Here is a 26,393-nt window from a genome sequence, read left to right as displayed (position 1 = left end):
CAACTATTTAGTTGAATTAACATTTCCTATGTAATAATTTTGGGACATTGTTGAGGGGTGGGTGGGTAAATGTAGGCTATAGTAGATATCTTATCCGTGGCCGCCTTTTTTTTTTAATTTTTTCGATTTGTTACGATCAAACCGTCGAACTCCACCTCCCCGCCGTAGTACTTTGATTAGGCCGGTTGACAGCCCCCCTCCCCCCTATAGCAACGTCTCCTAGACAGTATTTCTTAGAGAGCCATTATATAGTCGCGGTAATAACTGCTGATCTGACTTCTAAATGTTGCAATCACTATATCATTTTTTAAAGCAGAATATCTTCGTTGTGTAATAAGTGTCGGAATCGAAATAGGGCTCATTTTTAAAAATATGAAAACAATGGGCAAAAATGAAACTGTTGGTGCACAGGTGCTCATCGCTATCGTGTTTTTTATGTGTCGCGAGGGCTTTTCTTCTTTTTATAAAGGTGGTTCTTCTCTCATGAGATATCACAAGAGACTGTAAAAGACTTTTCCAGCACGTCAATAATAGAAATAAAAAGGCCAGTGTACCAATCCAGTTGGCGATATTTACGAGAAGTTAAAAGAGTGTGCGCGAGTGTTTTCTCTCCTGATGTTTTACCCCTTGGGACATCAGCAAAAATATCTTTTACAAAACTCTATACATGAATTAAATTCCCATGAGTGCATTACTCCCTGCTGCAGAATATACCCCCTTGGACCTTTACTCTAAAACCATGTGCAACTTTCTGCATATACCTTTAGTGTATCCAGGTGAAAACGAACTGAGGAAACCAGAATTTTGCATGGGCTCGTGTTGAAATAAGCGATAGGAAGAAAAATGCTAAGCGTTTTCTAGAGCAAAACTTAATTCATTTCATTGATTGAAACGTTAATTATTATAGCTGTACAAATCTATATCTCAAACAAAACGCACAAATTGGCTTGTTAGTTTATAATCGGGTAGAGCGCCGTGCCGATGTTATGAGTTCGATTCTCTTACTAGCCGAAATCTCGAGCGCCAAATCTCTTGTTATTGTTATAAAAAGATTTGATTATTTTGAATATTTCCCCCCTAGGTGAACGTTTAAATTTTCGTATTGCATTTACGACATTAAATGATTTTTTTGCTATAGTTAATATCAGGCCTAGTACTGAATTAAATCATTATTTCATCAATCGTTTAGATTGCGCAATGGTCTAAATATAACTAATATTTTCAATGCGACCGATATGAATTTCCTGTTATTCCAGATGCTCATTGTGTGACTTGTTTGCTTCCGAATCAGTGAAAATACAATTGACATTAAATTAAATAAATTTATTTTATTTGGGACAGAAAATGGCTTATAAGGAATCGAAATGATAGAGGCATCGATAGGCATATTAATTATTTAACACGGTGCTTCGTCCATCTGTATAACATTAACGGCAAAACCCATTTTGGCATAATATAACAAACAACAAATTTGCTGCTGGATGATGGTGCTTAGGGTGCTTATCGTCTCTCACGTTGATTGTTCAATTTTTCACGATTGTTGGAGATCGCTGTTCAATTTCATCTTTCTTTTTGTAAGTTTTTGGGGTGGACAGCAACCGAGTATTATAAAATGCCCCAGCAAATATAAGCTGGCGTGGTTTAACTGTTTTCGTCTTGCTTTGGGTATTATATATTGCGCTGGAACAGCATTCGATCGTGTTTCTTTTTGCCAGTTGGCTGACAGAGGTTAAATTTTGCCTGCTGCGCACATCACATTGCAAGACAGTAACACTTTTTAAAAAAGGAAGGGGGAGCATTCAAATATTTGTATCACAATATCTTCAATAATCCAAGGATAATAATAATAATTTGATGAAAAATGGACGAAATGAACGAACGATGGGAACCATGCAGGAAACTTTGTTCAAGGGCAAACCTTTTTTTTTCAAAAAATTCGATGAAATAGCTCATATAGATTTCTGTCAGCATCTGGTTTTAACTCCCAACAAACCTCTAATAAAAGTAATAAAAACAACAACAATTTATTTTGAGAATCTTGGCGGCCGGCTGCTTGATGGCCGCGCCGAACCAGCAGTATAACTTTATATATAGCCTATTTAGGCTTTTTCGGAGGAGGCAGTGCACCAGCAGCAGCATCAGTCATTGTGAGCCGAAAATAAAAAGTATTATGTTGATGGATACGGTTCGTATGGTTGAAAAATATATTACGGCGGAGGATACTACGGCGACTTTGGTGTTAACGGAGGTGGCTTTGGTGACATCGATATTGGAATCGATTCAGATTATTAACTAAATTCGCCCAAATAAATCGTTCACAATTTTAAAATACATTTCAAAATTTTAGCCAAAACTTTTATTCTTTTTCCAGAGAACAGTCACGATTTTTAAAGTTTAAATTATTGATTACAAAACAAAATAAGGTGAGAAACATATACTGATCGGAAGAGTCAATAAAAAACCCTCGGGCTTATTTTGGACCAACGACACGGACCCACTTTAACATCGGTTGAAAAATGTGAATCCACAACGACACTGCTGGTAAACTACGATTATTTAATCGTTCTTGCACTTCAGCTCTTCGAAATGCGACACATACTCCGGAAACGGCTCGGGGCGGGCGTAAGTGGCGTGATCCGTGAGATCAGCGATGTAATGGCCCGTTTCGTCACTTATTCCGTCGCTGTCCTCGTCAGCACTGCCGACGGCTTCGCAAAGTTTCCAACACGGGCGGAGATCGCTGCTCAATTTCCTCTTCTTCTTGGCCGTTTTATGAGTCAGCTGGACCATCAAGTCATACATGCTCCAAATAGGCTGGAGCTTTAATTGTTTTCGTCTTGCTTCGGATATCGCGCTGGAAAAGCATCCGGTCGTGTTTAGTTGGCTGGTAGAGGTTGGTTTATGGCCTGTGGGCATCGCATTACAACGTACAGTAAAACTTTTATTTTGAAAGAGAGGAGCCTTCAAATATGTTAATATCACGATATCTTCAAGAATCCCAGGGTATTAGATGAAAAAAGGCTGTCGGCTGAGCGGAAGATTGGAAATGGACGAACCGAATGGTCGTTGTTGATGACTTGCTCGTCCAATTGCGGATTTAAATTCTGTTCCGGAACGTTAGTCAACCTAATAAAAGCAAAATTCCTTTTAGCTTTACGTTTGAAATTATTTTTACGATTATTCCGGATTATTTTAATACGAACACCAGACGATGTTTGGCTGAGCCTTGAGCATCCTTCATGTCAAATGTGCTGATTGGTTTCATCTATAGAAATGTAATAAAGAAACGAAAATCTCGCTGGCGATCCTGTTCAACTTGGTATTGTGTGTTTTTGATCCGATCGATGGAACGTTGCAGCCATTCCGGGAACTCGTCCAAGACCACTGGAATTATTTTTCAGAAATATGTGTTGATAATTAGGGTTGACGTAATAATAGAAAAATAATTACCATCTCGAATGTTGGTGGTCTTTGACGACGCAAAGAGTTTGATAGCCCACGTCTTCAATTTGTCAGCCGTGCCTTTAATTAATTTCGTCTGATCTCTAATAAAGGCGAGTGCCTGTTGATTTTAAAAAATTAAATACGTTTGATGTCAAGAATTGGAATACATATTTGTTGTCGTATTAAACCAGCAGGGCTTCCAAGACTCCTCTTTCATAGAGGCGCTGTTGTAAGCTTGATTTAACAGCCTGGCCAAATTGTCATATAGAAAACCGCTTAGTTTTTCCGCCGGCATCTGTTTTAACTTCCTAGAATGTTAATCAAAATTTTGAACTTAAGTCATCGGAAAACGTTTTGTAATGAATGAACCTCGGACACAGTCTGGTGGCCGCCGAACCAAAATATATCCAGTAACTAGTCGGTTTTCTCGGAGGCAGCCCACAGTCATGAGTAACAACGATCCCTTTGTGATATATCGACAAATTTGAATAAATAAAATAACAGGAATAACAATGGCAACAATTTCTCAAATATTAACTAAAAATTCCGAAAAAAAAAAACAATTTTAATAAAAATGCGTGACTTACCGGGCCACCAAGTCCAGCCATCCAGCTTAGCCCAGACGATTGTCCCCAGTCGAATAAATTTACTGGAGGCTAACGTCTTTTTTGGCTCTGCGACTTCACTTCCATTTCCAGTTGATTTTCCTTCACTTTATCTGCTGCTGTTGCTACCGATTTTGTTATTAGCCATCTTTGGCGGAAGTTGAATTGAATCTTAACCAAAACTACCGAAACTGTCAAAACGCGCACTGCATGACTTCACTGCCCGATTACGACCCGTAAACTGCACTGAAACCCTTTTATTACGTAAAATGCGGAATTTCAACTTTGAGGTAATTGCACAGTTAACTTCTCTCCTATCCTAACCTAGCATCAACGCTTTTTGAAAAGTTAACGACAACAATGGCGTCTCGCATTTGCCGTCGGATATCAGTAGAGGGGAAATTGATGGGAACAAAAGAAAACGATACGGATACAGCATTAAATAACGTCACTGCACCATTTGTTTCACATGCAGTTTCAAATCGTAGAAAAATGTTGAAGCGACTGTTTACGGATTTACTAAAACTCATTACCAGAAAATGTATCAGCAATTTAACTTAATTAGCATTTCAATGCTAGTACAGTGTAACGTCGAATTAATGCACAAATGAATAAATTAATGAGCACCGATCTGCGTCGAACCAAGCTCTTTTAGTGTCATTAAGTGCACCATCGATCAACGAATAAACCTATGACGTATACTTACATTTTTAGAGAGGCTGAAAAATATAAATCAATTGATCGCCCCAAGATGGGTGAACAATCGGAAAACAAAACATGATGGGATTTTTAGCCAAAATGTTTCAGCAAACTTCAACAGAAATATCCATCAACTAGTTATATCACCCAGCAGACAAATAACCCAAGCTCCGACGACAAAATGGACGCAATTTAACCAAAAAAAAAAAAAGTAACGCAATCACGTCAAGTGAAATCTGCTCCCAATAATTTGACGCTAAATGTCAATGTGTTGACTAGGTTTTTTAATTGAGCCACAGCAGCGTTCTAATGGCGCCATCACCTTTACGCTTTTTCGTAGCTTGTCAATAACAATCCGTGTAACAATGTCTTCACAATTTGCTCAATAAATAATACCGGAAGTATGCGAAAAACAGTTTAATTTGATGTAAAGTGCGAACTTATATCAATTACGAACTATAAAGCACAAAATAAATGCCAAATCCTGAAGACCAATACCGTAGTTGATTCCCTAGACAAATTTATTTATTACCAAAATACTGGGGATAAACCTGAAGAATTTCAAAGAAACGCAAAAATATCGGCATTGCGGAATATCAGCGTGTGACGGCCCGACACTGTATCTAGATTTGCATTTTTCATACGAGAAATAAGACTAAGTTTACTTGATGACAAGAAAGCCAGTCTAATACTTAGTGATTTTTATAATAAATAAAGATTATATTTATTCTTGAAATATAACTTGTTGATTCAGGAAATAAATTTTATAACCACATACCACCCAGAGCATGTCTGAACAGATTTACACGAGTTTATTTAACTTCATTCATAACCACAACGCTTTGTGTAACTCCATTCATGCAATATCTACCCAAACGAAACAACCCGTTTATCAGTTATGTTTTTATCCAACATAAATTTATTACCATATTCGAATCCTACATAAGTTTAGGTCACATATTTTCAGACGAAGTAGTCGGGTTGATCTCATCCATCTGAAACTGAAATTAAGAAAAGCCTGTTAATTGTGATGAACATTTTGTTGGATAAACGGAGATTTTACGTCTAAGTAACTAGACAAAACATCAGAGGTTAGCACTATACTAAAACACAAAGTCATTTAACCTACTGAATTCGAGCTAACATGTACCAAAATGAGCTAATGGGAAGTAAAGTGCAATTCGTTATACTTTTATTAAATTGGAAAACATCTGACACGAAACGCACCTTACGGACACCATCTGAAAATCAAAGAATATAATCAGTTATCGTTCTTTTGACTTATGAAAAATGTACAACCCAATTAAAAACAAAATCAGCAAATGACAAAATGTCTCTTCCATCAAGAAATCAGATGACACGCACGAATAAACATCATTTTAATACGGAAACCCACCGGAAACAGGAGCGAGCGACTTACTTTCCAAAATGGATACCCGAGCCGATGGTGTTGCTTGCCATTATAATTTCCGACCTGCCAAAGAATTTTAAAAATTAGTAAGTGAAAAACGGTTCAGGCAATTAACAACTACAAGCCTGCATCAGATAACGATTGGTGGTCTATTTTGTCGTCATTCAAACAGTCAAGAGTAGCAAATAAAGTGTTCATCATTCTCATAGTTTTACAATAGTAAAGTAACCATTACTTACCAATTATAGAATGGATTGTACCCGTTAGGAGAGAGCCCAATTCCTAAGAAAAAAAAAAAATGTAAGTAAAAACAGACAGAATTATTTTATGGTAAAAGTGTTCATTTCAGATTTGCAAAATTTTTCTTCCTCAACATCAGATGACCTATGCTATTGAATCATCATAAATCAAAATTGTTTCACAGATTTCAATATAAACATTACCCGAGTTCTAATTGGATGAAACCAGGACTTCAACAAGGTACACCAGTACCTTCATCACAGGAAACCTATAAATAGAAGCTTGTTAATAAATTTCCCCTTTCAAACACGGAAATATGGACAGGCTTGATGAAATAGAGCTGATAAATATTTCCTCCATGATATTTCAAGTTAATATTTTACGTCAGGATTTGACTCAAGAACACAGTTTAACCTAACTTACTTCCAATTTGGTACCACAAGATTCTTTACCTATTCAAATTGATGGATACATAATCAAAAGCTGTGCACCAATCAAGACCTAAAATAAAAGTCTAAATTAATCAAAACATGAAAAAAAATCAATATCAGTTGACACACAACTAGGCTCATCAGATAGGAGCGAAAGACTATAATGCAAGATGTCTTCACAAACATTGAGATTGAATGTTTTCATCATAAATGTGTGGTTGCTTAAATTAACTTTAAATGTTCACCTACATTTTAAGCAGGAAGGAATTCGCCTGCGGACACGTCGGTTTGAAGATTGCTAGGATAGTGGATGCATTTGAAAATTACAACCACGTTGTTTGCCTGAGAATCTATAGTAACAAAAGCTGGAGTTTAACGGCATTTAAAGAGATTAGCACATAATATCGTTAATTCAATAATTAATTTGGAACTGAGATTTAATCAAATTAAACGATATACTTCAGAATTCAAGTTCAAGTAACCTAATATTTCGGTACTAACATGGTGTACTTACCACGACACTACGGCAGTGAGGGCGATAACGATAACTTCTGAACATGGGCATTTCTAGACTGCAGAGAAATACATTTTCGAAGCAGAAGAAAATTCTGTTTCTAGTTTACTACCCTTCCCGAATTCCCAACCCCCTCCATCCCCAACCAATCCTAAAAATAATTTTCAGTAGTTGTTCACTTGTTCGAAATCTTTATTAAATTATATTAAATTTTATAATTTACATTTTATAATCAAATCGCCAAACCGTTCTGAAAATCGTCGTTTCGTTTTAGTTTTGTAAAAACTAAAAAGTAAAAACCCACAGTTAGGCGCTTCTATCGCTAGATGGCTATCACCTTTTGCTTTTTTGAATCCCAACCTCCACTGGCCCCCCCAAGGGATGAAAAGATCGTCTGCTAGTGCCACCTGCTGTAGTGCTAACTATTTCAAAAAATTTCAAAAATGTGCTTCCAAGAATGTGCAAGGCGAGTAGGCCCTACTGCAGGCTGCAGATTTTCGTGACAAAAAAATGAAATGGTAAACATTTAAATAGTGTCTGGAATTCGCTTTTGAAACGGGAACGCAAATTTTCCACGATCGTTCAATTTAGTTACGCTCTGTCTCAATCTAGTTTTAATTATTGTGTTCATTATTTTTAGCTATTTTTTTACTAATCCGTTAAAAAAAATAAAGAATAGCATCAGCCTTCAATGGATAATTAAGCCCACAAATTGAATGCACAAGGTTGACTGACGTGATAGATAGACGTAGCCTATCACCTGATTTATAATTAGACTTTATACTATGAATTTTGTATTTTGAGATCGTTTGTTTAATTTTAAAAATGATTTTTTTCTCTCTTAGGTTCCAGTTGACTTCTGCCTCAGTATTGGAAATTACACATCATTGGAAGGACGAACATCCTGGTCTCAAGGTCAGTCAGTTTTATTTTCGTCACTTAAATGGAGTTTAAGATGACTGAGAAAATATAGAGTTAATTAGCCCTCTGTCCCGTATTATAGACAGATATACGTAACAGAAAGTAATCTTCAAGGTTCGTTTTCTTTTTTGTGTTTGCAATCACGTAATTGTATCGCAACATTGGATTAGTAATCATTTCCACCTTTGTTTAACCATCTCCTGAAATTTTTTTACCTTCTGTTCGATTCAATTCAAATGAAATGAATGATTATCATCATACTCCCGTTCACGTACAATTCTTAAACAAACTGTAAGCTTTATATTTTGGTTACATCAACATCTGAAAAATCGAGGAATTATTTTCTTTAGATTTCCGACATGCCACAACTGTGTGCCTTTTCTTGGGTACCAAAACTATGCGCAGATCTATCGCAGATCAAACGACAAATATTTTTCAAAGTTATTCAATCTTAAAGACTTTTATTCGGTGATTCGTTGACAAATTTTCCTTGTGTCAACCGTCGCCCATACAGGCTATAAATGCTTCAGTCGATTTCCCCGTCATGTTTTTTTTCCATATCGTATAAGACATTTTTCTTAGCTGACAAAGGAACCCGTAAATGTAGAACAGTTTGTTTAGGAATAGACTTGGGAATAGATAGTAGCCTAAGCATTGTTCTTGCTTGAAATGGACATGAAATCCACGATTAATCAAGTTCATGGGCAATTTTATTTGGGGCATCAACTGCTGATTGGGTGCTAAAATGATTAGTACTTTGAGTTGTACCACGCCAATTCCATTGCGAAATATTCCTCTTTCCCGTTTAAAATTGAAATTGGTTTCCTGGCACCAAGGATTGGGCCGCGAACTGAATCGAATAAATTTTCCAGCTCGCTCAGTTCCAGTCTTGGCCTCGAGGTCTTGCAGGATGCGGACATATCGCCGTAGAGTTTCCAAAGAGTCGCCTGCATCAAAGTGAATCTCGACAGCCAGTTGTTTGACCTTGTCGCTAAGGAAACCGCTTCGTAGCATTTGAGGAATAGCTTCCCATTCGGATAACTCGATATCCATTTTCAGAAAATCGATTACCGTTGAGGACCCATGACTATTCGCCAACATGTCATAGATGGACCAGGCCGTTTTCATATTCCATCCTTTGGTTGGATGCAATCCATCCACTCCGGACAGGCCAATGTTGTACAAATGGATTTTCTCAGTCCGATTGTAATCTTTCACTCCCATAGATGGATCGAAAGAATAGACTTGGCATCCGAACTTTTCCATGGATTCATCGAACGACCCTGTCGACATTTTTCAAGTTCTTGTCAGCCAAATATTTCAAGAAATAGGAAAAAGTGCGTAGGTTTTGACTCACACAGATTGTTGATGCCAAACGAGTAGACGAGACAATTATTGTAGACGGGAGCGATGGATTTGTCGAGACAGACAGCTTTGTGGCCGTCCGGTGCAAATAGGCCTGCAGCACCGTATATCATGAAACCGAAATAGACAGCGAATTGACACGACGTGCTGTTGGTCCAGTGCAAATAGCGGAAGATCTCCACGGCTGACATGGATTCAACTTCTGGGTGTCCGTCGATGGCGCTAGTCGAAGAAGTGCTGGTCGTCGTAACTAATTGACTGTAGGCAGTAGTAGGCGCAGTTATCAGCTGGGGACTAGATGACGATTGATGAGATGACAGCCACATCAACAAAACCAAAATGGGAGCAGTGTCAAAGCAATGGTAGCCAAGATTTTCTTCGACATTCTCCGCGGTTGATTATTCTGAATGGATGACACAATGTTTAGAAAAGAGAGCAAACGAAACACAACGTCTAGATTTTAAATAGTCCAGGTCTTTTGTTATATTCCATGTAGGTCTAGTAGAATTAAGAGTAAGGAAAAAAAAAAAGAATTATTAACTGGTTGGCAGATCGAGCGTTAGTGTTGCGACGATTGCGTACGAATACTGACTGCGAAAAGTCGCAGCTTATTTCAAGGCAAACCCCCGAGCAAGTACAGGCGTGTAGATAATGTGCCGTGAGGGATATAGAAGAGTGACAATATCTCTGTTCTTCCTGCTGGACATTCCAAGTGTTTTCAAGTGCTGGGTTCAGTTAGAACGCATTGACATTTTAGAAATTATGCACTTGAAACAATGGAATTGAGAAAAATTAACTTGCCCAATTGATAAATGTTGGTGACCTTGCTTTAAGAAAAACAGTATCCCCTTAGAAGTATTTTTTTTTCTGGAATTGAGCGGGAAAGCTTTCATTGACTATATATACTGTCTCCGAGAGAAAGTGTTGGCAGGTAATGAGTCTTGGCTTTTATATGCGTGTCTTTTTAAAATTGATTTGATTCATGATCAGATTTTACGACTAAAAATTTTCTTTTTATTGAAATCTTTCTTGCTATTGTGCCAGAGAAAATGTAGAAAGAAAAATATTAAAACTGCAGTTGTCTATAATAAGCTTTATGGAATATGGGGGGCTATTTCGTGAACTTGGGGGACGGATGTTGTGTGTTGTCAATTTCGTGAGAACTGCGACGAAACGGGAAAGCGATGTTTGCCATTGAAAATATATCCATCGTTAATGAGTTGACGTCCAGTAAAATCACCGGAAGGAGAAAAGATCTATAAAATTTACCGCCGCAGACAGAATTCTAATTATTGGTTTTGGTTAATCACCTGCTGTTGTCAGTTCTCATTTCTTTGACAGGGAAAACCGATAACTGAGAGTCGACACTTTTTTTAGAACATGTGCATTGATCTTGATCCCATGAATATTGCACGCACGACAATAACAGACACGTAATTATTCAATAGCAAACAAGATTTATGCCGTCACATCAACTTTGGAATGTCCAGCAAACGGCTTTTGTTTCCATTGTTGAGATCGAAGTAATACGAGCTTTTAACTACACGCTGTCCTTTTAATGACTGAGCCAATGACTGTAATTTTATACAGTCTTCTATGCAGACTTAAAGTTTTCAATTGTGTCTCTTTCTTTGTTGAGACCCAGTAAAGAGATTTTATTTGATATTTCTCCATTAACTGAGCTGCTCCTGCGAATAGTTTTCCATTGAATAACGACCGTTTAATTATTCTATCCAAGTTGGATCAAATGGGTTGCATTTGTTAGTTGTTACCATCGCATTCCCCTGCCAGATCCGGGTAAGATATCCGGTCACTCTTTTCGTCTAGTTTTTAACACAAGTCACAAAAGGCGTGACGACTCCTGTCCTACAAAGTGAATTCGACTTGATAGTAATCCTTTCACCAGAAATATTCGTTGATGTAGAGCGTGTCGTTGGTGATGAGGGGCCAACTCCTTTGGTTTTTAACTGGCGGGTGTCGATGTAGGAATGGGCCGGTGCGTGTTGGGTGTAATCGGCCCTAGACGATAGGAACTAAATCTTGACCTAGAATTTAGAAGAATTTTCCAGAGACGTAATCTGGACAAATGATAGCATTTTGTCCAGGTTGCGTTTGTTGTTGAATTCGAATTGCGGGGAACAGCAAGTAGGCCGCCTAGACAATTTTGAGTAAACATTGCTTGAAATACATGGACGACTGTTGCCAATTTCAATTTCGTGAGAACTTCGACAATACACGCGCGGGTAAAGAATTAAAGCTATTTTAAGGTTATTTTTAGTCTACATTAAAAATAGAATGTGAAAGGTTTTGTTAATACTGGCCAGCCACTCAGCTACACGTCGGACATGCCGGACAGCGACAACAACATGATCGAGATGATGCGCATCGACGGAACGCAGGTCCCGCGACGACTCACAGAAGGCCTCGAGCGCGGATAAGAGTACGAATTCCGGTTGGCAGGACGCAACACACGCAACATCACATCGGCTTCGGCCAGGAAGCCTTCCGGGTTGTAACGACGCCGGAAAGGGCCCCGTCGGGTCCATCACGTACCGTTTTCAGACGCCCGACGTGGTCGCCATCCGCTAGTGGGACGTTCCGGCCCTGGCCATGGAGTACCACGACGGACGAGTCGTGGGCTACCTGATTCAGTTCCAGAAGAAGGCGCATGGATCGACAATAGCATGAAGCGACGTAGCGCAACGTGCTGTCGGTGCTCGACGGGCAAGGCCGTCTTCATCTGGCTGGGGGAAAACATGCATGAACTACGAATTCCGGCGATCTATGCCCGGACCAATAAGAAAAAGGGTCGGGTCCGTTCAGCGACAGCGTCTTCTTCCGAACGGAGCGGAACGTCATCCAGGCACCCATCTCGGTCCGCACGACTCCAGCGTAATCCACTCGAACGATCTATACCTGTCGCCGGCCCGCAACATCGTCATGCACCACCCAGACGGCGGCCCCGCGGCCCCGCTGCCCGTGGTCTAGCCGAACTTTTACAGCAGCGTCGTCAACGGCAAGGAGATCACGGTCATCCTGCCGCAGGCCTCGGAGGAGTACGGATGACCCATCAGCCACTATACCTGCTCGTCGTCATGCCGGAGGACAAGCGCAGCGAGCACAAGCAGCATCCGGACCAGTTTATTGACAGATTTGATGGGATTTGATCCAGGTATTTGACGATATTTGACGATATTTGACGCGATTTGATCCAGGCCAACAGTCACGCCGGCGGCGGCCATCAGGGTCACGACAATCTCAAGGCCAGAACGACAAAACTTTTGGAATAGCGGATGCAACCCTATTACGTGGCGGCTAAGTTCCTCCGGCGCAAATTGCCCTACATTTTCCTGCTGCTGGGCAACGCGCGGCGAGGAGTTTGCAGTTTGAGGGCAGCATGCTCAACCGCGCAAGCTGGACAAGACGATGCGCTACCGCGTCTTCCTTCGGGCCATCTTCGACACGTCCAACAAGCAACTTTACACGCGTCGAGTTCCTTTTTCCGACTACCTAAAGATTTAGATATTTAAAAAAATATTATGAATTTACTTACTAGGCCTAGTGAATAAAATTAATTTTTTAAATATCGGAAATTGGTAAAAATTAAATGGAATGGAACAGCAATCTCAAATGATTTAGAAAAAACAAAAACAACTTTGGGCTCAACGAGAACGGAATTGAACAGCACCAAGTTCGCCGTTGCCGATTTGGCGTCCAAATTCAATGGAAAAATTGAAATAAAATTGTTTACTTATTAATTTCATGAAAGAATTTGAGTTAAACAGTCAAAGATAGTTATTTACTACAACTTTTATGCTAATCAAAATGGTACATATATATACCACGTGTTTTCATTTATTACTTGTTATTTATTGTCTAATTCTTTTGTTTAAACAGCCAAACAAAATTGGATAGGATACGCCAACGTCAAATCCGCGTGTCCATCATTTCTACGTCCAGCAGAGAAATTCTTCATTTGACACACGATTAAATCGAATTCCTTTCGCTTTTGCGGTGCTGAACGAGGGAAATACCATGAATTTGATATCGGGGATATTCACGGGCACCGCGACCGGGAATTTATTTCTTTTCTTTCACGGGAACGGCGCGTCTTGGATCGTCGAATCGTTCTTTAAGGCTCTATTTTTCTCTTGTTTTAAACGGGAAACTAATCGCGACGAATTTTGTTCAAGAGGATAGCGTCAATAATAAATTTAGTCTGTTGAACCTCCAGTCATCGACGTTATAAATATAAAAAAAGGCGCTCAAGTAGCCTACCTATATGGGTACCGATTGAATATTTATTCTGGTTCACCCTCATGGTTGCATGACGACAGAAGCGTAACGACCACACCGATTTCACGAGTTTCATGTTGGAGGAGGAAATAATCGTGATCCTTTGAGATTTTGGGTTCCGCGGACGTCGACTCGAAACTTTTGGGGAATCTTATTCACTAAAAGTCATTCAGTTTGCAACCATTTATGACTAGTTGGAAGTTATTATGTGGGGTTAATCATGTTCGATACATGCAGCATCTCGTCTAAAATAATAAGCCCAGATTAATAAAATGGCACACATAGCTAGCATCGCTAGCATTATTTACATACGTAGCCTATAACAATACGGTTACCGACTAAAAAATTTTTAATATTTTACACATGCCTGAATTCTTCGTTAAGCGGTTAAGGTATGTGGACCAAATGATGGAATCGAGGATGGAATGCCAGTAGCAGGAATGTCAAAATGCAAAAGTCGAAAACCCAAACCAGCAAAACAGCGGTTGGTATGGTATATCAAATATATATTCTGGTATTTGGCGGGCTATATACATTTATGGATACAGTAGGGTACATGATTTTTCGTGTTGGTTACTGAGATGTAAACAAAATTTGAAATGTTGAAATGCCATAGTCGACAGAAAATAAATGCATTCGAACGTAAAAATTTGTATGTGTATATATAAGCAACAGGTAGTGTATATAAGCACAAATATTTCTTAATATACAACATCTTTTTAACTAAAACATCTGAGAAATGGAGAAGGCTGCTGTTTCGGGCTGTTTGATTTCTTATTTCATTATTGAATTGTTTTGCAAACACTCGCGTCGGTTATATAAAAAAATAACCCCCGTAAAACGAGAAAAACTCATCGCCGTTTTATCTCGTCTTGATGTTTATTCGTTAATAAAAAGCAATCATTGATGATACAATCCTTGTTGCCCACTCTTTATAGTCAAGTGAACCTCCGGCAAAAATGAGAAAATTGAGAAATTATCTTTTCTGCGGCGAAAGAAAGAGAAAGGATTTTCCCCTTGTTTTTCTTATTTTTCTCGATTTCCGGCCGAATTCGGTCATTTTTTTTTTCATTTTTCCCTGATTTTTTTCCCGGCAAGTGAACCATTGGAAAAGAGTGGGTGACCCCTCAATATAATCAGAACCATTTTTAACTGCTGTTAAAGTTTCCCGCATAACATTACGTGACGGACTGTTATGACAACAGGTATAGGGCTACAGGCCCAACCGAATTAAAAATCGCAACGATTTCTCATGATAGATTCAAGCATAAGCAAATCAAAAATCGTAAAATTTCTAAGATTTAATTAAAAGTAAAAATCATACGAGTATGACTAAAATCGCCATTTAAATCATTTTTTATTTAATCGCAAAAGATTTTGCCAAAACTGATAATTATATACTGAACGAATAAAAAATTTATAAGGAATATTTTTTCTGCGTCAATCAAAATAGGATTGAAGTTCGTTTTATAAAGTTAGAATAAGCCAATTCTTACTTTTTTTCGAGTCTGTCCGACTCATAAAAAGACAATAATAAATCCTTGATCAAGCATTTTTAGAAAGTTAAGGTAGTACCTATCCTAGTTTGGCCAAATATTCAACAGAATGAAAGGGGCGGCTTGAAAAATTCCACGCCCATATCCGTTTGTTTGGAGAACTGCCGAACTTCTAGATCCAGAATTAAAGATATATTATAGCCTATTATACGTCAAACTTTTCACTTCTATACGTTCAATTTGGCGGTTTGAGTGCAACCCAAAGTTGCCTTTATAAATATTAATTTTTATTTACTAAAGTAAACTAGATTTTCTGTTGTGACAAGTGAAAACATTTTTGAAGTGAAGAAGAAAAGTGTGTAGCCTACGTAATCATTTCAACATGGAAATCTTGCGATTACATTTAGGCCTCATGATTAAGATTAATATTGTCATCCTTGGGAACATTATGTTAGTTCCTAATACCTATTCCCATAATATTAAAGACCCATCAGCATCGAGTTCTAAACAACTTCATCTATTTGATCCTCCTCTTATCAGACCTTATCCTCCTCATCTTATGGCAAAGGAGGTAAGATCAATAAGTATTAGCCTATATTTATTCGAATGAAAATAAAACATTTATAGTAATTTAACATGCGTAGAAAAAAATATATTATATAAAAAAAATACAAAATTATAATTTTAGCCTATTTAGGACTATATACTTTGAATATTATAAACGTATTTATTTTACGATATTGAAAAAAATCGCAATATAGCCGACTATGGAATTATGTCTTCCGCATATTGATTTTAGTCTACATTTTCTTTTCGTCCAATAATGTTCCCAAAACAGATATTTCAAGCGGGCACAGTGAAAAGCAGCAATACGAAAATTATTTTGTTCTGGAACTTGTTTTACAACCAAACGGACACGACATTTGGTTTTGGTAAATCCCCGTTCGTCAAAGCAGGTTGCAAAACCAGCAACTGTTTTGCAACCAACGACCGACATTTATTTAATCAAAGCGACGGAATCATTATTCATGCTGGCAATTATGAAGAAAGCGATTTGCCTAAACATCGCTTTCCGCACCAAAGATTCATATTCTTCAGTCAGGATTCACTTTCTGATGGTTTTCAGCAATCGTGTTTTTCGACGCCCCATTTCTGGAACTGGACAATGAGCTATCGACGAGACTCTGATATTTATCTTAGTATGCCCTTTGCTTGGTCTTTGAGGAGGCGAAATAACGATTTATCTGCCATCGTGAACGATTTTTCTCAGAAAAAATGTCTTCAATCGGCGAAGAAAACTAAACTGATTGCATGGTTTAACTCAGATTGTTCGACGCAGAGCAAGCGAGAAGAATATGTTAAAAAGTTAGGCGAGTACATTCCTGTTGATATTTACGGAAAGTGCGGCACACTAGTCAATTGTTCATCACGAAACGATCCTCGTTGCGACGAACGTGTACTACTGGAACAGTACAAGTTTTATATCGCTGCAGAGAATTCCCTCTGTCCCGATTACATCACAGGAGAATTTTACCGTGCTCTTATCAACAACGTCATTCCAATAGTTTATGGTGGTGCCGATTACACACAGTACGCTCCTTCTAATTCGTACATCAACATTGCTGACTTTAAATCGCCAAAGGATTTGTCCGAGTACCTGCTGTTGCTGAGCAGCAATGAAGCACTTTACAGCAAATACTTTCAATGGAAAAAAGAATATGAGCTGAATTGGAAACCTCCTACTGCTGGTTGGTTTGACCTGTGCGAAAAACTTAACGATCCGACAGAGAAGAAGAAAAGCTACGAAAATCTGTCTAAGTGGTGGCACGATGATGTTCCTTGTTTCAAAGGATATTCTTTTCTAAGTTTAATCCAATCAGAGTAAATTGTATACATATATGATGTATTCTGCTTATGATTTCTGTTGTTACGGGCTTACGGCATAATATACAACTCATACACTCATAATGGTTATCTTCACATTATTATAGGGTAATATTTATAATTATTATATTGAATGTTTTTCTCAATAAGCTAAAATATCGGTTGCAGTCATGTGGTGTGGTTGTACTAATAAAACGTATTTGAAACATATGCTTTATTCTCATTGGTTGAACCTTATTTTTCAGCTTACGGAAATTCTCACTACGGAAAACGTTTGAATCGTTTCAAACTTTTTTCTTACAGACATACAGGCATACGGTTACGAAAAATCGCTAGATTGAAGGGAATAAGCTTTCCGTATGTCTTTGTATGTCTGTATGACCGTAACTTGTGAACTTGTCTGTAAAAACTGCTAGTGTATAGAGGCACCTATAAGCACGAATAAGATTTCTGATGATATTCACGTAGCCTATTATAAGATGCATGCATAATATTAGGCTACGTACCGTAGGCCTACGTACCCTACCGATATGTAATTCATAACTTCCCTATGCGATTTTTAGAATAATAGCCTACCAGTTTAGATAGATATTTTCTAAAATAATTAACATCACAAAATCACACAAGACTTACCAAAAGTTTGAGAACGCGCGAGAATGAAAATTTGCTATTTTCTCAGCGCTCTAGTCGAGGGTAATTAATTTTTAACCTCGGACAAAATGTAACATGAAATTGTTTTTAATGAGCTTTAGTGTTCAAGATGTGACATACAAAACCCTCCGCGAAAATATTAAATATTTCTGTAAAACAACCCAGTTGAAATTCAAATTTGTTTATTTTCGTAAAAATACGGTACTTCTATTAGATTCGTATTAGAAATAAATTATTTAATAAATTTCCACGTGTTCTACGTTTTTTACTTTGTAATTTATCAAATTTTCATAAAAATTATGTGTAAAATAGGTTATTTATGAAATAAATAGTGACAGATGGTCAAATCATTTTCAGCCGCGCGGCAGTCGCGGTTTACATGGTGCCTTATGGCAAAGCGGCCATGACAAAATACAGTTTTTCTGTTAAACTAAAAAATTTAAAAATTAGAGGCTTTCGTCATAAAATAAACAAGATTATACCCTATTAATTGTAAAAAGGCCAATTAAAAGCAATGTATAGCTTTCTAATTATTGATTGGTAAAAAAAGTCCTTTTTGCACTTTCCAATTTCTCAACAATAGCATTAGTACAGAAACTCAACGCTCGACGACGAGGTGACGGAGCATGAGTTGTCTTGGTTACGAAGACAACTCGCGCCTCGTCGTCGCGGCGTTGAGTTTCTGTACGAATGCTATTTTTGAGAAATGGGAAAGTCCAAAAAGGACTTTTTTTGCCAACAAAGACGGCAAAATTTCCCCCGAATGATGAGTCTCTCTAGTGGTAGACATAGCAACTTCTTGTTCAGAGACGGGAAATTTTGTCGTCGTTGTCTTTTTATTTTTTTATACCCTTAAACGTCAGGCTTAAGTCTAGCGGCTAGTTTTTGAGATTAAAAAAAACAGGGCCCTATTTTGCGCAGTGCCATAAGAAAAGCACGGCAACTGCCCCAACTTTCGCTCGGCGAAATTGGTACAGTTGGCGCAAGTTCCAGGGGGTAGGGAAATGTACATAAACGGGTGGCGTATTTTTTTTCTTGTTCCCAGTTTTGTTTCAAACCCCCCCCCCCCTAAAAAAAAGTGATTACAGCAACAAGGTTGCTAATAAAAAAATAAAAACTAAAGACGCGTAGCGCCATAAGATGCGGTGTTAAAAGCGGCCGAAATTGGTAATTCGTGATTGAAATTCGCATTTTTTGGAAAATTGCGCCAAAAAAATCCAATCAAATGTATTTTTTATTATTGATTTTTGTTTATTCTATTTTAATGAATTTTTAAATTCATTTTTAATATTTTAAAATTCATATTTAATATTTTAAAATAGAATTAACAAAAATCAGTTATAAAAAATACATTTGATTTGATTTTTTTGGCGCAATTTTCAAAAAAATGCGAATTTCAATCATGAATTTCAATCATGAATTTAACATATATTAAATTGTCTAATCTAGATGAATTAGGTTTTTATGGATATGGAATTCAATAAAGCTTAAATGAAACCAATTTCTGGACCCATTGATTCGTAATTTATATATTACGAACGAAAAACACATATTTTTGCTATACCCCCGAGAGGCGAGGGGCCTCCTAACCTAGCGAACCTGGCGGGGAATTTTGGGACCCTTTACTAAACACCCGCCGGTCTTGGGGATAGCCGAGAGTGTACCTTTCCTATTATATCGTGTATAAACATTCAATATAAGCAAAGGATGTCAAAACCACTGAATTTTTACTCAGATTTGAGAGACTTCGGTGTTTAGTATTTTATTATCATTTTTGGTCAATTATTATTTAACATATTTTCCTTTAAATTTCAGAACGGATGTCTTGCGTGTCACTGGAGTTACTGACGCTATTTATTTTAATTGGGAAAAGAAATAAGAATTCCAATCTAAATTTCGTTGCTGATTGCAGAGTTGTGAGTACTCTGGTAATCTTATTTGAATGTTATTGGTAATCAACATTATAAATGATAATATTCTTCTTTAAATTTCAATAAAGCAATTGTAAGTGGCGTTAGTGTTGTTGTTACGACCGACAATAACAGTTTAATTGCCTAGTTGCAGATCCTTATAGAGACCCCCGTCAAGTATTGAATCAACCCCTTAAAATTTTGGTGTTTTAACCCGCGCAAGATAGTTCTTAAGGAGTTTCGCGCGGAATTTTTTTTTGTACCCTTAGATTTCCCCTACGAGTTTCAATTTTTTCCCTCAGAGCGATAAATGACTGGAAACACGGAAGGCTATGACTATCTACTCCGTCAGCTTGGCTAATAGCTGTAGGCCTATGTGACGCATAGCCTTCACCTCTTCTATGTATTAGGGAAAGTTAAATCCGATTGAATTCAATTTGAAGTTGTGGCCAAGCAGAAATTTATGGAAGGTTCAAGGTCCCATGAATATTCTGCTACCCCTAAATAAATGAGATTTTTTACCGCTAGATTGATCTCCTATATTGACCTTTCTTCGACTTCTTTTCGGCAATAAATGTGAATAACGCGGCAATGCTAACTGATATTTTGCGCTAAACATTAACACAGTTACCATTACGGCCGATGACAAGTTTTCCTTGTATCAAAATTATCTATAACGGTTTTTTAAAGCACACACACTCCGGCATACAGTTTTGGAGTTCTAAAGTAAACTAGAATAGCCCTCTCACAAACTGAGAATTTCACTTTTCTCTAACTAAGTTAAATCGCATGCTTTCCCCATTTCAATTCCTTCTCCAAGACTTGTTTCACGAAAAGAGTAAAAAGACTTTTCGGCAGTCAAAAATATTTAATGAATGAAGTAAGGGAACTTTAAATGAGATGGGTAAGATAACCAAGGACGAATTAATCATCAGATTAGACACCAAACAGATATTTATTACATATATTAGACAGCATAAGTTTACGACAAGAGGGTCGTAACTAGCCGATTTTCTATCCACGTTTCTGCTGCGTTTTTCCACCCTTTGAAATATTTTTTAGTTTGCCATTGTTTTGCTCAAGTTGCAACAGTTATGGCTATGTATTTCTTAAATTCATCATTTTGTTACCATTTTATGGCCTCTACTTTAATCACATTCATTTTTTAAACATTTTTCTTGAAGTTTGTTGTTTGTTTCTTTCAAAAAATCTTAAATAGATGAAGTATTAATTGATTTCAAAGTATCTTATCCTACATCAACATCTCAACAGCCTCTAACCTTTCGCGATAAACTGCTTCAACAAACCTATCCTATAAGCATTTAATTTGTATTATATCTCATGCATATTAACTTATATATTCTCAGTACCGCAGAATATAAATATATAACAGGCACTTCGATTCGTTTGCTAATTCCTCTTCTGAAATTGATAACAATTTTGCAAAAAACAATTGCACAACTTAACTAACAAACAAATTTTCACATTTTTAAGAAGGGGAAATATGTAATTTAACGACAGATCTATGGTACAAATATTAAATTAGTATTTTTCAACATCTGACTCTAACAATCAAAAATGAAAAGACCAGAATGCAGTCAATCATCAGTATGTGCGTTGTGCTGGAACAACAACAACTACATATAATGCTAACTAATTCCCTCTCGTCATCTTTGAAATTCATTTTAGTAGGACCAACCAAGTGGAAAAACTTTGAGTCATAGATTAGGTTAACAGAACGTTATTCTTCCATATTCGGAATGTAAAAAAGTGTAACCAGATATAAGAATTCCTAGAAATGAAATATTCTAAAGATAAATATTATTTTAATGCTGTTGCTATATACGTTCGGAGTAATCTTTGGGTTTCAAAGCTAACCGATGAGTTCCTGTCCGTGTTCCTCACGATGAGAGTGAAAAATTGTTTCTGGATCCAACAGAAAACGTGACAGCATTTCAATAGTGAAGGATATGCTCTCGGTCCAATAGCTGAGTTCTGTTCTAATCCATGAGCAACCGACATGATAATCCACGTTGTAACTGCTGACTTCACTGCTATGAAGCCTGTAAGTGTTTAGACTGAAGCTATGAAGTAGAATTATTCTGTGTATTACCTTTAGCCAGTGAGATAGGACGAGAGCACAACGTGAGGTGGTGGCAAGCCAGTCAAGACTGATTCCCCTCTACTTCTCTTGTCATCTGCTTTCTCGCCTAGCCGCGAGCCAATATATGCCCTTTTTTCCGTGTTCTTTTTTTGACGAGACATACAGTATGTAGCGGAAAAGGGAATTGGACTAAAGAGAACATGAGGATATCACTGATTTAGTGTGACATAATATACAAAAAGAGCTAGCGGAATACCATGTGATTCAACGGGGGCATAGTGTATGAAGGGAAAGTAAAATATAAAACGAAATTGTGGATGTGGTCCAGCACTAAGCCAAGCAACGCTTCAAAACCTTGCGTGGTTTGCTGGAGTGTCGAATTGCCTGGTTATACACTCTGGGATGGCGCCGACGTCCATGCTGTGGGTCTTGTTCTATGTCCAATTCCGCTAGTGGATTAGGCTGAAGGGAAACCACTGATGGAATAAGCTGTGTCTGAGCGATTTGAACAGCCAACGGATTTGTTGCTGGGGAAACTGCCACGTGCTTGCGAAGAAAACATCTTTTCTGGCGAAGTAAATGGCCTGAAGCCGCCTTGATGATGTAATCTCTGTTAGGCCCCAGTTCCACCAAAGGAAAATAAGTCCATTAAAGTGATAATCACGTACGTTGGCGCATTTTTGAGGTCCCTTTGAACTTTTTCTTCATTAGAGAGTGCAGGAGAACGATCCACAGGCCAAACACTAACATACAATCACTTTTGTTATTGTTTTACTTGTGAAAAGTACACATTTCTCTTACGTTCATTTATGTACACTAAATATTACTCTATCATATAATTAGTTTCCAAGCAGGCGAGTGGGTAACACCGCAACACTACATTTCAGGTATCAGGTGATTAACATCTGGAGTCCTGTGGCACCCTGAAATAAGGTGGCAAGCAAAAAGGGAAAAATTTTTTGGCTTTCAATATTTCATCGTCCATATGTTGAATAAAAAAAACATAAGTCAACATTGCTATGAGATTGCCGTCGTCTGCTTTAACTTGAAATTCTACTATTGGATTTTAAAGTGTAAAACATGGAGAGTACAATTTCAGTGACAGAGTCACAATAGAGGACAAAACTCTGAGTTGTCGATGGGGCTCGATGCCGCTCGATATTATCTTTCGAAATCTGTGAGAAACTCGACAAAACAGCAGGTATGAACCACTTAACGACTCATGAAATAAAATGGTCATAAAATCTATGTTCTTGAACTTATAGTACGAACGCGTGTATGATGTCTATGATCTGGCCACTTGTCTCTCCTTTGTGATGATGCGAGACAAATCAAATTCGAAAGTCGTAATGTTGAGTGCCGTGGTCGCCAATGAGTACCGTATTCGTATGCTACCATCTACTACGGCTCACGAAACGATATCCACATTGCTTCGTGGATTCCGTAATGAGCATCCTCAAATACGTACTGCCAAGTTACCAATTACTGAAGAAATTCTTTTTTAGTTCTAAGTTTTATACCCACCTTTACCAAACTAAGCACGAAAGAGATGGATTGCGTGCGTTAGATGTTTTGTGGCGGACAGTTTTGAGAATTTCAATGGAATACCACTGGAAGGTTTAGCGATATTTTCAATTTACGTAGAAGGGACGTAAAATACGTTACGGATCTGTCATCCCATTTGAAGATTCTATTCAAGGGTGGAAAAACGACCAGTACACCGAAGGAGCCGGACGAGTAGTTGCATCGAATCCAATTGCCAGGCGTTGTCCAGTCCAACTCACATTTGACTACTTTAAATACTTAGGAACATCCTATATAGGCTATCTTGTCCCATTATGTTCTGCCAAAAATGCTTGATCCAGACGAAACGGTAGCTTACAGTGGAGCCCTGACTAACATGAAGAAACTAATGGACTCCTTATATTTTGAAGGGAAACTTTATGGTGAACATTCCGGAAAAAGAGGTGGAGCGACAACGTCAGTAGCCCATGGAGCAACTGAAAAACAACTCAAACGTCTTAGAGGCTGGCGTTCCGATGCGATGCCCGCCAAATATGTGGATCGATTCCAAGTAGTTTATCAATGTCAGAGTTGTTGCAGAAAAATCCAAATACTACAAACATCGTCTGATGTGGATCTCCTTTTGTTGCGCAATAAAATTAAACAAACATCGGCAAGAAACTGTTTCCACATATTTTTTATATTTGATCATCCTATTCTATCGAATTTAACATTCAATAATAAGTCAAAATTTAGCTGAAGGAAATCAGTTTTAGATCGCCCATAGAATGGAGAGCGTGGATTATTATGAGTTCCTTTAACGATGAAAGGTCTACAATTTCTACCCAGTAATCTGCCGTCTTTCATTTGGGTACGAATAATACTCCAGTCATTCTCTAGATCTTTAATTTCCTAATAATCCTGGTGATCTCTTGATCAGGTGGGCACACAGTAGCGGAAAACTACCTATTTTTACCGATTTTTCCTACTTAATCGTGGAACAAAGACTAATTATTTAGTTCCATACTTTTAAATTTTTTCCTACCTATAAATTTTTCAAAACTACTTAATTTTTCAGTAGCCCGAAACTGCTTAATTTTTCAGTAGCCTAAAACTACTTAAATTTTTCACAATATTTCCCTAATTATTTTAAAAGGCTACTAGTTATTTATTTACTTATTCTGATAACCTACTTATTTTTTAAATTTACTTATTCTGATTACCTACTTATCTTTTTTATTTACAAAATTGATGTAAACATAAATAAATGAAAACAAGTTAAGTAAAAAGTTGTATTTAAAACAATCGCCACAAAATGAACATTTTCATCTCGATTATAAATGGCGATTTATTATAAAAAAAAACTATTTTTCATTTGCCAAGAAGAGGTGGAAATCCCTGATGAAGTTCTTCCAGGTAAGTTTGTCGCTTTTTTGGCCTCCTTTTGCTCCGCCGATTGCGCAGAGGCAATACCTTTCGATAACAAGTAGAATCCCGTAGAGCGCCGGATAGTTCCTGTCGAACGCATAGTAGACGCTCAGCAGATACAACACCGTCTGCCACATGGTTTGCGTTTTGATGTTCTTGTAATTGATGAAATTTCCACATACAATGAGTATTGAATTTACGTCAGCAGCATCGAAATACACCGTGACACTTGTGTTAACACCTGTGTAATCAACGGTTGGTGGTTCTCCACGCTGCAATAAAGAAATTAATAATTAGTTTCAATGGAGTGGAGTTTTTAGCTCCTTGTTTGGCAGAACACAATCTATTGATTGCAAAAAGAATTTGTAATGTTCCTCTTGGCCCTTCTTCGTACTGCAATTCGGCATTTTTATGGTGAAGGTAACGCCTAAATTGACCCACCAACAAGTCGAAATTTGTTTTGAAGATATCCTCACTTGGACATGGACTCCATTACAAGAAAATCAGCATAAACCTAAAATAATGAAAACAATAAAAAATGTAATGCAATTAAACTGCTCCGATGCATGCACAACCACCGAGCATTCTTACGTTTTCAAAAACTTTGTAGTACGGGACAGCTGACAATATATCCGTTGTGGATAGTTTTCTGTTGTCGTTAACCACACCGCGCCTCGATTTGAACTCTTTTGTTTGAGTGTCTTGCGCAGTTGTGGAATGCGCAGCTGAATGTGGATCTTCTGTTGAAGTGCTATTAGCTCCTCCCGCTGTTGAATTAGAATGGATTCTAGCAGAAGAAGCACGCTTTTCTTTTAACTTCATTTGACTTGCGAGATTGCGAAGACATGTTAGGAATTCCGTCCTAACAGTTTCCCAAATTTAAAAAATTGTTTTAATTGAATCATGATCATCTTAAATAATGTGTACATTCACACATGGTATGCAATGATAACTTAAAAATTTACGGAATCCTTTTTTTTCAAGACCGGGGATTTGCTTGTCCTCCAAACATTTATATTTGGACACAATCATGCTGGCATATTTGTCATACAGATCCCTTGTTCTAGACTCCAGATATAGTCTTAGCAGATGCTTTGTAAACACGAGAATGAAATTCTTTAAACAATCAAGAGAAAGTTTATCTTCTTTGATTATTTGAGCAAGGCTTGGGTTGATTTCCCAAGCTTGATCTCCTTCCTTTGGTAGAGTAGGCCTACATAGCGACAAATCACATAACACCACTGTTGACGGAACTTTAGAAGCAGCATGATAGACAACTGGTAACAGAAAATTTAGGTTTCTCAAAACACAATAATCTAGCTGTATTGTTTAAGAAATGATTATATTACCAGTTGTCTTTGATGAATTAGTGCAGTCTTGAACACCCACTGCTGCAGGAATATCCAACAAGACATCATAAATTAGAGTACCATGACCGACAGTATTTCCTTTTAATAAATTCATGTTTTTAATGAAGACACGATAATCTTT

At 37.6% G+C, this 26,393-nt stretch overlaps 2 protein-coding genes and 2 long non-coding RNA genes across 14 annotated transcripts; 2 read left to right on the top strand and 2 right to left on the bottom strand.

Annotated features, from left to right (window-relative positions):
* Positions 1–2,981: 2,981 nt before the first annotated feature.
* On the bottom strand, positions 2,982–7,590 carry LOC124312093. 11 transcript variants are annotated; one of them, XR_006910292.1, is made up of 12 exons: positions 7,345–7,533; positions 7,080–7,180; positions 6,852–6,900; positions 6,603–6,667; positions 6,399–6,441; positions 6,169–6,222; positions 5,939–5,989; positions 5,675–5,749; positions 3,814–5,299; positions 3,451–3,752; positions 3,204–3,384; positions 2,982–3,126 (listed from the first exon to the last, which is right to left on the bottom strand). It is a non-coding gene; the product is annotated as an uncharacterized LOC124312093 (long non-coding RNA). The 11 variants fall into 11 exon arrangements; XR_006910291.1 differs by having other exon boundaries at positions 2,982–3,384; positions 3,451–3,562; positions 3,633–3,752; positions 7,345–7,532; XR_006910290.1 differs by having other exon boundaries at positions 2,982–3,384; positions 3,814–3,907; positions 4,032–5,299; positions 7,345–7,532.
* Positions 7,591–7,720: 130 nt separating this feature from the next.
* Positions 7,721–8,523, top strand: LOC124312335. The gene is made up of 2 exons (XR_006910474.1): positions 7,721–7,862; positions 8,190–8,523. It is a non-coding gene; the product is annotated as an uncharacterized LOC124312335 (long non-coding RNA).
* Positions 8,524–8,619: 96 nt separating this feature from the next.
* LOC124311802 lies at positions 8,620–9,848 on the bottom strand. The gene is made up of 2 exons (XM_046776155.1): positions 9,623–9,848; positions 8,620–9,548 (listed from the first exon to the last, which is right to left on the bottom strand). The coding sequence occupies exons 1-2, from the start codon at positions 9,819–9,821 to the stop codon at positions 8,761–8,763; spliced, it is 987 nt and encodes a 328-aa protein (XP_046632111.1). The 5' UTR covers positions 9,822–9,848; the 3' UTR covers positions 8,620–8,760.
* Positions 9,849–15,687: 5,839 nt separating this feature from the next.
* LOC124311599 (alpha-(1,3)-fucosyltransferase C-like) lies at positions 15,688–17,355 on the top strand. Its single transcript, XM_046776091.1, has 2 exons — positions 15,688–15,993; positions 16,261–17,355. Exons 1-2 carry the CDS (start codon positions 15,805–15,807, stop codon positions 17,305–17,307), a joined length of 1,236 nt encoding a protein of 411 aa, XP_046632047.1. The 5' UTR covers positions 15,688–15,804; the 3' UTR covers positions 17,308–17,355.
* Positions 17,356–26,393: the final 9,038 nt, after the last annotated feature.

The sequence above is a fragment of the Daphnia pulicaria genome, chromosome 1 (genome assembly GCF_021234035.1).
Source record: "Daphnia pulicaria isolate SC F1-1A chromosome 1, SC_F0-13Bv2, whole genome shotgun sequence".
In the NCBI taxonomy this organism is placed as follows: Eukaryota; Metazoa; Arthropoda; class Branchiopoda; order Diplostraca; family Daphniidae; genus Daphnia; species Daphnia pulicaria.
This window is presented reverse-complemented; position numbering and strand designations above follow the sequence as displayed.

What these genes read in the sequence shown, in the direction of transcription:
- LOC124311599 (XM_046776091.1), top strand. Translation starts at nt 15,805, where the DNA reads ATGGAAATCTTGCGATTACATTTAGGCCTCATGATTAAGATTAATATT. An exon ending in CTCATCTTATGGCAAAGGAG is followed by an intron (nt 15,994 to 16,260) that starts GTAAGATCAATA and finishes TTCCCAAAACAG; the next exon opens with ATATTTCAAGCGGGCACAGT.
- LOC124311802 (XM_046776155.1), bottom strand. Translation starts at nt 9,821, where the DNA reads ATGTCAGCCGTGGAGATCTTCCGCTATTTGCACTGGACCAACAGCACG. An exon ending in GTTTGGCATCAACAATCTGT is followed by an intron (nt 9,549 to 9,622) that starts GTGAGTCAAAAC and finishes AAATGTCGACAG; the next exon opens with GGTCGTTCGATGAATCCATG.